Here is a 12,673-nt window from a genome sequence, read left to right on the forward strand (position 1 = left end):
CCACCGAAAAACGCTCAATGAAAGTGTAAAATAAAGCATTTAAAAGCTTAAAAAGAAACAAAGGAAATCTATTTCTTAAAGTGGATTACCTAATTATTGGAAGGACGGTCGCATCGAACCTCTACATTATCAAAACAAGTGAAAAAACTGTGAGCAAAAATATCAGAAAAGGCTAAAATATCATCTAATATGAGGGTTAGAAAGAAACCAGACTTACGTTTAAACATACCCTCATATCCCCATGACTATGTAGAAATGCCCGCAGAGACTCGGAAACTTATTCATGATGCCAATCAAACTGCGAACGATATACAATATATAGATGAAGATGAAGTCGACTTACCAAAACTTCAGTATCAAATCGGCAGTCCTACTTTTGGAATACGATCATCAACTCCTGAAATTAAAATTACTAGCACGGAAAAAGAAAATAGCGCAGCAAATAATGTAGATAAAAATAAACAGAGAAGAGATTTCGATTCCCCTGATTGTGAAAGTCCTGTGATCTACAGAAAAGATATGAGGCCTATCATATCTGGTCCTGACCACCTAAACCCCAGAATTGCTCTTGAGACTCCACAGGATTCCAATGAAAATGTAAGTCATAATCTCTTATCCATCTAGAGCAATAGGCCGTCGGCTTATAACGTTGGACTTTAAAGTTTTTTTTCATCCCATCATAATTTCAACCGATGGTCTTCCGTCGCTGGATAAAGGGCTATTTCATGTTTTCCATCCGGTTTCTGTCACATCTAATCGTTGATGTCTATTTACTTTAACCCAACTTTAAGATTCAGGTAAGGTGGTGACTAACTAGATATGTTTATTTTTGTTCTCCTCGTATGAAACTTTTAAATACGCTGGTTTAGAATTAAAAGACGAAGATTAGAATATAAAGACGAAGAAAAGTAAATAATATTATTATAGCCTATATTAATTAGCATTTAAAATAAATTAAGTTATTAATCTTATCAATAGCAACAAAGAGAATTTATAAAAAGTAGATAATGCAGTCTATATCTTTGCATAACCTAGATTTTTATTTATGAGATAATGTTTTTAAACGCTACCTGAATTTATTTTGAATGTTTCTTTGTTTTATTTATACATATTATATTAATTAATAATTCTAAACACATATTTAGTTAGTTAGACTTTTAAGTGCTTCCCAAATAGAGTCAACATCGTTGCTTTAAGTTATTTAAGTATACTTTTTGTCAAATTTATTTTATTGAGAAAGTGTTTTGAAGTGCTGTTACCGCTTGTTCTATGATCGGAGGAACACAAACAGATAAAAAATATCATTATCACCATCGGAATGCCTAGTATTATCCTACAGTTCGGACCTTTCCGTACCGTATGGATATACACGCAAATTGTAAAACAATTTTTTAATTATTCAAAGGACTGGTATTCAAATTCCCTAACAGATGGCAATGGTGGCTGATGCCTATTTTCATTTAACCAAGGAATCGCCTTATTAGAATGCCTAAAGTTTTTTTTTTAATTTTTTTAATAGCCTGTTAACGTGAAGAAGTTTTTCACCGTTTATGATTGAACGTATTTGGGTGTCATTTCCACTCGCACGTTCGGGGACTTAAATTAAATAAATAAATAAATATACTACGACAAAACACACATCGCCATCTAGCCCTAAAGTAACTGAAGCTTGTGTTATGGGTACTAAGATGACTGTCGAATAATAAACATAAATACTTAAAAAATACAGATAATACCTAGGCACTGAAAAACATTCATGTTCATCACAGAAACATTTTTCAGTTGTGGGAATCGAACCCACGGCCTGGACTCAGAAAGCAGGGTCGCTGCGTTAATCGGCCTTCGCATGATTTAGGCATTGTCTATAGAAAAACGTTTCATCAACTCTTAGGTGACTATTGGCCAAATGTAGATGTATGCATAGGAATATCCTTAGACAAGACGTTACTTAATTTTGCATTGCCATGCACATCGTTAGTGAAAACGGACATCAGTCGAATAATTCCTAATTTTATTTTATCTTATTCCTAAGATAGAACGTCAGTGACATTAATTATAACTAACACAGGATATTAATAGTAACATATCAATCAGAGATCTTTTGTAAGCTTGGAGCAGTTGAGTAAAAGTCACAGTCAAATATTTCTTTATTCAAAAAGGTACACACTTTTGATGCGTACATTACCTACTTGTAAAATACGACCTAGAAGTGTTAATGGCGATAACTTATTAGTCAAGTTAAAACTTAAGCTACGAGGGTTAGTAAATATCCCACAATAAACTAGTTGTAATTATTTTTTGTTATCACCATCTCACATTGTTACTAAATCTCACAATGTGCCTTGGAGCAGCGCTGATGTCAGCCCTTCATCATTCGCTTACCCTTGAATTAATATCTCTTCTTCTTAATTCATCTTAATTTCTTACGATTGTAAAACAATAATTTCTCAATGGTTACAATCACTAACATATGAAAAAACTGAACTCCTATTGCAACTGCTAAAATAAGAGTCATTACATTTATTAAACAATAAGGTTTATTACTTAAGTAATAATCAGCCTCACGCATACACACGCACGCACGTTCACACACACACTCACACACACACACTCACAAACACACACACACACACATAACATAATCGCACTCACACTGCATGTTTTACTTGCATGTCAGAAATAAAAAAAAAAAAAATATATAAATAAATTTAAATAAAAATTTGTTAATGTGTTTTGTAATGGAAGAGCGAGATCTTCTGGCACAGGTTTTAAACTTAACAGAAGTTCTCTGCCTTATCTGCTATTGTTTTATGTGAACAAATAAATTTTCATTTCATTTCATTTCATTTTAAAAGATAAACCTGTTTATACGTAACGTAAAAAATAAAGGTTGTTCGTAGCAAAACAAAATATTAAGTTGATTTTGGCATAAAATGGTTAGATGGTTTTTTTTGTATGTCCGGAAAACTTTGGTAATAGAATTTATAAAAGTAACGTTTCAAAGAACAATAGTTTCACTACTAATCCAATTTAAATAGTAATCCGTTAAAACTGTATTGAAAGGTTTATTTTAACTTATACATCATTTTAATCTCAACTGAATCAGACAACTGACCTTTATGCGGTATTATTATAGTAACGTTTTATAAGTCGAGTCCGTGGCACAGCTTGCTTCAAGACCAGCTAAATTGACTGGCGGCATCCTGTCGAGGGAGGAGCGATGATAATCTATTCATTGATATATTTTATTTGACTAACTACGAATATCATTTGTTATTATTGCGGTAATTATAATTTTACTGATCGATAATAATTATAAGCGGCGATAGTCTAGAGAACCGGTAATAGCCTAGCGAAGCGGTGATAGACTAACGAAGCGGTCATAGCCTTGCGAAGCGGTGATAGACTAGCGAAGCGGTGATAGCGTAGCGAAGCGGTGATTGCCAAGCGAAGCTGTGATATACTAGCGAAGCGATGATAGCTTAGTGAAGCGGCAATAGCCTTGTGAAGCGATTATAGCCCAGTAAAGCGGTGATAGTCCAGTGGTTAAGAATTCGGCTTTGCTTTTGGGAGGCCGATCTCGAACCCCAGCGAGCACCTCTAAGTTTTAAGCAATTAAAATATCACTTGCTCGAACGTTGAAGGAAACCAACGTGAGGAACCTGCATGCCCGAGAGTTCTCCCTAACATTCTCAAAGGCGTGTGAAGCCTACCAATCCATACCTTATCTAAACCCTTTTCATTCTGTGAGGACACCAGTGGGTAGTGGTTTGATAAAGATGAATAATAATTTTGCAGACCTAACATTTATCTTTATTTTCTACATGACCTAGTCAGGAATATTACCCAGGACCGCTTCAACTTCTTCAGAGTTTTTCTCGGCATTTTAATCATAACGCAAATGGTAGTCATTAAATTTTTGAGTTGCATTCACTCATTTATTAAAATTTGCGTATTTGAGCAGAAAAGCAATTTCGTTTTCCAGCAAACGAACATTTTGTTTGCATACATTTTCATTAGCGTTTTGTGTAATTGTCTCTCGCTAGCGATTAAGAGTTCTTAATCCTTGCTCTTATCTCGAGATACCGCATTTGAGGTTTACGATACAAGGTCGCTTTCCAAAAATTTTAATTCCCAATCAAGATTACATTTCTCTAGCTGTATCAATAAAATGTATCCCCTCACTAAATTCGGAGGCCACTTAGAGTTCCTCAGCTCAGGTTGTGCCCTATTTGCCTACATTCAGTCCACTTACTGTGCCCGTGATCTTTACATCTTGATTCTTCGTCACGTGTTTTATACGTTACTGATAAATAATCCCATTAATAGTCTACAGGCAGTTATTTTTATTAATATATTTGTCTTTAACTTAGTGTCCTGCTATTTATCTTTTCCTTAGTAACAACGTTTCTGTTTATGGGATGAAGTTTGTATATCTTATTTGTGCTGGATATTGTGCCATGTCAAATTGAATTTTAATTGAATAACAAGTTCTCCTTGTTTTTAATTGTGATGTGTCTTAACTTCGATTTTAGTACCAGTTAAAGTACCAGACTGACTGAACGGACTAAATGTTCTTTACAATATTTTATTGTGTTACAAAACACTATGAAAGCAAGTACCTATTTTTAAAATTCACTTGTAGATTTTGTGATTTCTGAATGATGTCACCTTAACGTGAAATAGTGAAGTGACAAAATGAAGAGTTCGTATTCAACGTCACAAATGGACAATGAAAGTAGGTTTAGTGCGTTTGCCCAGACCTTCAAGTATCGATCGCCTTTGTGGATTGAGTCGGATTCTGACATCAGCAAGAGTGGGAGTGGGGAGAACAGTGGTAGTGGGCTCGGCAACAGCGATGAAAGCCTGGAGTGCAGTTCAAACAGTTCGGACAGTATCAACAACTTCCTGGATAAAAAGGTTATTCTTTTATCTAAACCAGACTTTTTTCTCGAAGATAAAGATTTTGCTGGAGTCGGTGGAAACCAAAAACTCGACAAAATATGAGGAGATTATTTGATCTAACTATGTAAATTTATTCGCGACTGAGTTGATTTTCTTTCGTTTTATTTATACTTTAAAGGATAAAAATTCAACAATGCCATTAAGTTATTAAAAGAAATAGTCATCATAATTTTAATGGGAGATGTAGTCTTCTCATCATCATATCAACCCTTTACCGGTCCACTACAGGACCCCCGTGTCCTCCATCTCCCACAATGAGAAGGGGTTAAGGCGGTAGTCCACCACGCTGGCTTAGTGCGTGGATTGGTAAACACTTCTTATTTTGAGCGGAGCCCGACCCGCTTTGCCCGGAGGTAGGTATAGCAAATTAAGCCTAATATTCATAATTATCATAGAAATTCCATAAAGTGCTTCTATCCAGGTTTTCTCACATGTTAAATTTCATAAAAACAAAATAAATCAATGTCGTAGGCTAGCAGATAGTGAGCAAGTGTGATATAATAACAACTTATCGTCGTTATCACAGTGTGACCGTCTGAGTTGTGTTGTAATTGTAAATAAATAAGTAGTTACAATTATATATATGGAGAACTAGCCGATGCCAGCGATTTTATCCAAGTAATATTTGTGGCGATTAATTGCTTCAGTATTCCAGTAACCCTGTTAGTATAGTAGCTGGTATTTTCAACTACGAATCAGTGGAAATTCATCGGCTATAAAAAGAGAAATATTTCGCAAGGTATGCAAGAAATACGTCCAGTTTAGAAATATACAGTGGCACCCTGTGTCTGGAGGTATAATACCGACAACCACGCTTTTCACACCGGAATTAAGCATTGCTGCTTGGCAGAAATAAGCATGCCATACGTACTCCCCCGGTCAAGTTCTGATACAAAAAACTCTTCTAACTTCGTACTAAAATTCAATTAAAAAAAAAATGTGTGTAGAGTACACGCGTTAGAAGTTATGCTCATTTGGCGTATCAAGATATTTTTTCTTTCGCCTTATTCTATGTTTGCAGTAAAAATTACATTTACAATAGAAAAAAGGTATTGTTTGAATAATTGAAAGACAACTGTCAAACCTTTTTTAGAAAGACTAAAATGTTGACTATAGCTAACTTCATGGTGTCGATTTTTTTGTGACGGTGTGCGCTCGCATCGTAAATATTTACTCTCACCATTTTTTCCTAACGCGCTAAAAGAACTTATAACTTCAATAAGTTGTGATAGCCCAGTGGGTAGGAGCTCGACTTCACTTTCGGGGGGCCGAGTTCGAATCCCAGCACGCAATTAACCTTACCTAACTATAACTTTTCTAAGTTATGTGTATTTTAAGTAATTGAAATATCACCTGCTTTAACGGCGAAGGAAAACATCGTGAGGAAACAAACGAAGGTGACTGAAACATAATGTTTTCAAAGGTGTGTGGAGTCCACAAATCCGCACTGTACCAGCGTGGTGGACTACGGCCGTAACCCCTTCTCATTGTGGAAGGAGACCCGTGTTCTGTAGTAAGCAAGTAATGGGTTGATATGATGATGAAATTTCAATGAAACACACACACACACTCACGGCACACTCTACCGAGAAGTCGGCGAGAAACTCGGTTGCTCCTTCCAACAACAAAAATTTATTTCTAACTGCACCCTAGTTAAATTAATCGATTGAAGTGCAATTTTCTAATCTCTACGTCCACCCATTTAGGCAGCGCGGTATCTGTCAGTCAGTATGTAGGTAAATCAGACATGAAATTGTTCTAGATGTGGGTATAAGGATGATGACGTGTAGATCTCTTTGTTACACCTTTTCCGACAGGAAGACCTGTGTAATTATTTTGCCGCTATTATCTGAATTAGACTGGTATCTCATATATTTGTCTCTTTCCTGGTAGGTAAGCGTTTGGTTTTCTTTGTCTAATAACAAAATTTTATGATTTTAAGTTTAACTTCAAAAAATATTGGACACTAATGTCATTCGAATTTTTAGTAGTAGCGGTAATGTTAAACATACAATGTAAAATATGAAATTCAAAATTCAAAATTCAAAAATTCAAAATTAAAAATTAAAAATTAAAAATTCATTTATTTCAAGTAGGCCTAATACCTACAAGTACTTTTGAAACGTCAAGTCTGTCCGTGTGTAGTGACTACCACCGGTTCGGAAGGCAGATTCTACCGAGAAGAAGCCGGCAAGAAACTCAGCAGTTGCTCTTTTTCAACCTCAAAAATTTACATTTTAACATTCATTTTTCTATCTTGTGAGAGATGAAAGCGGAGCCGGATGCTTTCAAGCAACCTTGTCATTAAGAAATATATGTGTTCCTAATTAAACGGTTATTTATTATTGCAAATGGGATTGTACTTGTGAGTTACCCAATCCTATACCTTTTTACATAAAACAAAATTTACACTCAAAGTAATGAAAATATTTATTACATGAAAAAAAATTATAAAAGATTATTTTTAAACTTGCATTTCTCTTGAATAACGTCGATTTTAAAAAAAACCGTAAAGCGACCTCTATTGGTGCTGATTGTAACTCAACGAAGCTTATTGAGTGGTTTCCCTTTTAGCAGTAGTCTTCACACAACAAATGGCAGTATCATGTATTTGGGATAGATGGCGCTACCTGATTCAAAAGCATTATTTGTCGACATATTAATATGAACTTTGAATTTGTATCTTTTTTAATTAAGAGCGTTTCTATTAATATTAATGCAACTTTTACCCAGACAAATACTTGGCTCAGTATCTTACCTACTACTTGAACCTTCGTCCTCTCTCACAATATAAAGATGATCTAAAACTTTTTTTTTTTTTGTTAACGACGACAATCATGCCTGTTAGAAAGCGATGATGAGGTCTAGGTTGGAGCACGCTTGCCTAGAAAAAGCCTATTCACTCTAGCCTTGAAGGCACTCAAATTATACGTGGCAGGAAACACAGTTCGTGCGTGTTGATGGAATATCAACCACATAAGGATGCCACCGCTCACGGTGTCTCGCTGTTCTGTGGTAGAACGGGGAACTTAACATACAGATCTGCTTTTTTGCATAGTGTAATGTTGTATGGGATCTTGTTATGGGGAAGAGCTACTACAGAAAAGAGTTGTGCGATCCCACAAATCCCATGCGCAATTTACAGAAAAAGGTACTTACAGTAGCTTCGCGATATATTTATAATAATGTTATCTTTATTAAACAAAATATCAGTATTTATAAACAAAAAGTCGATATAAACAATCGACGTACTGGAAAGGGACATAAACTAGTTATATCTGCAAATCTTGTGTGGGGATGGAATAATTCTTTTATAATATGAAATGATAATTCTTTTATAATATGAAGATGTTTGTTAAACTTTAAAATTATGTTGAAAAATATCAATCTGCTGCTTTTCTGGCCGGCTGTTCTCGGTAGAATCTGCCTTCCGAACCGGTGGTAGAATCACTAGTAACAGACTGACTTGACGTTTCAAAAGTGCTTATACGTAAACTAGGCCCACTTGAAATAAATTATTTTTGAATTTTGAATTTAAATTTATGACGCAGGCACTGATTTCACAGGAGGGATCCAAACCGTATCCCACGTTTGGAGCCCTCGTAGCTTTAATTTTAAGTTTACGAATGTACTACCAAGTAGGTATACCGTTTTTATGTAACGTCAAAGGTGCTATCTACTCCTACTTGAATAGAGATACTTTTGACTTTGACTTTGTATCGTTGTAGATAATCATAATAGCCTAGTGGTTACTAAACACTTTGATTTGCGTATCGGCGAGCCTGAGTTCAATTCCCGGCATGAGAACCTTTACATCTTTTCTCATGAATGTTACTTACTTCAACTGTGGAAGAATACATCGTGAGAAAACCTGCATGCCTTAGAATACACCATAATGTTCACATAAGCGTTTGAAGTCTACCAATCCGAACTTAGCCAGCGTGGTGGACTGCAACACCTTCACATTCTCAGAGGAGACCAGTCGTAGGCTGCTAATGGCTTGATGATGATGACGATGATTAGGTATACTATCAGGAGCTATTCGATTTGGTCAAACCATCTCCTTTCTACCATCGAACTGCGAGGCACCGAAAGAATCTGCACCGTTACGTGGTTGAAATACCATCAACACGTACGAAGCGTTTTGCTTCTTCCTTTCTGATCCGCACCGCAAAGGCCTGGAATGCCCTCCCATCTTCCGTCTTCCCTGATACCTATAATCTGGGTACCTTCAAATCAAGAGTGAATAGGCATCTTCTAGGCAAGCGCGCTTCATCTTAGGCTGCATCATCATTTACCATCAGGTGTGATTGCAGTCAAGCACTTATCTATATACTTAAAAAAAAAAAAAAAAAAATACTACATGTGAATTAAAACCAAAATAATATTTCATGAGCTTTTTATTTACTGTCACTGAGACTCATCTGTGAAACCGAAAATCTAATAGTTTTTGATTAAATCACTGCAATAGCTTTTATTGAAAGAAATCAGATACAGACCTAAAATCACATGCAAAATTAAAATCATGTGACGCCTGTCACTTTATTAGGTAGAGTAGGTACTATGCGCGTGTCGGTATTTTATCTCCAATTGGGTTGTATGAATGAATGAATGAATTAATACACTTTTATTGTACACCACAGAGAAAATTTACAGAGATACAAATACAACAGCACAATAAGGAAGAACGTACAATTTGGCGGCCTTATCGCTAAATAGCGATCTCTTCCAGTCATACAAGAAAATGCTATACGAAATCAGTAAATATATAGAATACGAAATAAACAAAATAGAATATCAGTGATCATTCCCATCCAAGAAGTGATCCTTCACTCGTTTCTTACAGGTGCCGATCGGGTTGTCATAAGTGAACACTAAGAATGTTTGGTATTCGTTTGCATGGAAAAATAAATATGCTTTTTTTGATTGAGGTAATATTTTCACAGGGTGATTCCTTATGAAATATACTTATGCAGCCTTCAATATACCTTCGTAATTCTGTTACACGTTGTAACTATACCCTTTTATACCTTTTTTTTTGCGTCGGGGTTTAAAAATAGGAATGACCTTACCTCAACTAGACATAGTTCAGACATGACAATTAGGACTGCTAATTGCTTTATTAAGTGCAGTCGATGCACGGGTGTCGGGTGCAGAATGCGCGGAGTCAAAAGAAGAGTCGATTTTGATTGCATTCCTCTTACTAAGGTCAGAGATTTAGTTTTAACTAGCTTTTAATTCGTAGTTGGATTTTGTCAATGAAATTGCGTTGTCCTTTTCAAATAATTATTTTTCTGAAACAGTACCTACTTATTTTTTGGAAGAAGAGAACCCTGTTTCTTTATTTTTACAATATAATTATAACAACATAGTATTTGTACCACAAAGATTTACTATTTATAAACGAAAAGTGCATATAAACAACCGCCTTACTCGAAATGGACATAAGTTAGTGTCATCTTCATATGGTTTGCGAAAGGTGCAGAGTTGATTAATTCGAGTATATGCTTTTATAATATGAACCCCAAGGTAATTTTGGACCTAACAATGTTTTAAAATACATTTAATAAATCGTGGTTACTATAAGATTGGTGAATTTCTTAACGACAAGGCTTCTTGGAAGCACGCTCTCATCTCTCACAAGGTAAAAACTTCCAAAGATTGTAAACTGTTAAATGATGTTAAAAAAGAGCAATCTGCTGAGTTTCTTGCCGGCTCTTCTTGGTAGAATCGGCCTTTCGGACCGGTGTGAGAGTCACTACAAACAGACTGACTTGACAAGGCCTACTTGAAATAAATGAATTTAATTTTTTTTTAACTTACTATTCGTATGTTTTAATTTGAGATTTAAGCAGTTCAAGCAGTTTTTGCTTACTTAACCGATCCTCATGAAACTTTGTACACATATTCTTGGAAGTGTTAGAAGTAATATAGGATACTTTTTACAGACAGACTTTATTAGACATTGAGCTCGGTTCCTTTGGGCGAGAAAATTAAAGTGTTTGACGATTTATACCATCTCCGACAAATTATAACCGATTTAAATAATTATTTTTGTACTATAGAGGTACACAATAACTCTCTCTCTCTCTCTTTAGTCGCTCCCTCATGACTGAGGATCGTGATTACTGGTATGGCGAGTAATCTTGTCATATAAGATCTCTCTCCATCGGGTCCTGTCTTTGGCCATTTGTATTGCGTTATAGAAGGTACGGGCACCAGTTTCTCTCAGTTGATCTGACCACCGGGTTGGAGATCTGCCACGGGGACGTTTGCCTTCTACATTTCCAACCACTATCAACTTTTCAATGCTCTCGTTTCCGCGGCGTGTGATATGTCCAAAATAACTAAGGATGCGCTGAAGGCAAATGGTAGAAAGACGTGTTTTAATTTTGAGTTGTGAAAGAATTGATACATTTGTGCGCTTGGCAGTCCACGGTATGCGTAGCATTCGCCTCCAGCACCACATTGCGAACGCATCAATTCGCTGTCTTTCTCTAGCGCGAACAGTCCAAGTTTCTACGCCATATAGGAAAATAGGAAAGATTAGTGCTTGTACCAGTCGCAATTTGGTTCTATTCGTTATGCTACGATTCTTCCAGATATTTGTTAACCTAAGCATCGCATCCTTAGCTATCGCTATTCTTCGTTTTATTTCGGAAACGCATGAGCCATCACTAGAGATTAAGGAACCCAGGTACGTATAAGTCTCTACAGTGTCTATATCCTGAATGCTGCAAATATTGGAAAGTTTACTCGATCGATCTACCACCATGAGCTTGGTTTTACACAATAACATACACACATATTATATGTCTAATTTTGTCAAAACTGTGGTTGGAGATAGAGGACAGAACTCCTCAGCGGACAGCAGCAAACCCCTCATTCAAGGCTTAGCGATACTGAATACTTTAATTATTTTAGAACTACAACTGAATTTAATGCCACATCAAAAAACGAAGACGCGGGCAACAACTAGTACATTATAATACATACATATTATTGCTCGATAAATTATTTAAAAGAGTGCCAAACGCGAACATTGACAAGACAAATCAATCAAGAATTTAGTGTATGTTTGCATTTCTTATAATTTTAGATAACTAATACATTAATGGGTCGGTTTTCGTCCTTAGAACAGTACTTTTATTATGACTTGTAAGTTAGTAGCACGGTTATAAAGTTTACTATTTATGTATTATTTATGGTTCATATTAACAGTGCTATGTTGGTACTTAGTTATTGTGATGTTAACTATCTATTATTTAAAGTAGTGATATAAAAGTGTGCTTAAAATGGATTTAAAATCCCTGAGAATTATGTATATGGTTTGTTAAGACAATTATAATTACATTATGAATAATAAATAAATAAATAAATATGGTAAAACAATAGACACATCGCCATCTAGCCCCAAAGTAAGCTAGCCTTGTGTTATGGGTACTAAGATGACTAATGTATATTTTTATAAATAATTATTATAATAAATAATCACCCAGCACTGAAAAACATTCATGTTATCATACAAATATTTTCCAGTTGAGGGAATCGAACCCAAAGTCTCAAAAAGCAGAATCATTGTTCCTTACGCCAATCGGCAGTCTTAAATTATGTCTCGCTTGTTTGGACGGCCTATTGGCGCAGTTTGCAGCGACCCTGCTTTCTGAGTCCAAGGCCGTGGGTTCGATTCCCACAACTAGAAAATGTT

At 35.6% G+C, this 12,673-nt stretch overlaps 1 protein-coding gene across 3 annotated transcripts in view; it reads left to right on the forward strand.

Moving 5' to 3' along the window:
• LOC120632634 (myogenesis-regulating glycosidase) overlaps window positions 1-12,673 on the forward strand; it is a 52,036-nt gene that overhangs the window by 16,237 nt on the left and 23,126 nt on the right. The window contains exon 1 of one of the 3 annotated variants that reach the window (XM_039902580.1): window positions 190-597. The exons of the other annotated variants lie outside the window; for them this stretch is intronic. Within the exon in view, the coding sequence (XP_039758514.1) occupies window positions 190-597 (408 nt within the window). Of the gene's footprint in view, window positions 1-189; window positions 598-12,673 lie in introns of those variants that run through there. 3 annotated transcript variants of the gene reach the window in all.

The sequence above is a fragment of the Pararge aegeria genome, chromosome 20, assembly GCF_905163445.1.
Source record: "Pararge aegeria chromosome 20, ilParAegt1.1, whole genome shotgun sequence".
Taxonomy (NCBI): domain Eukaryota; kingdom Metazoa; phylum Arthropoda; class Insecta; order Lepidoptera; family Nymphalidae; genus Pararge; species Pararge aegeria.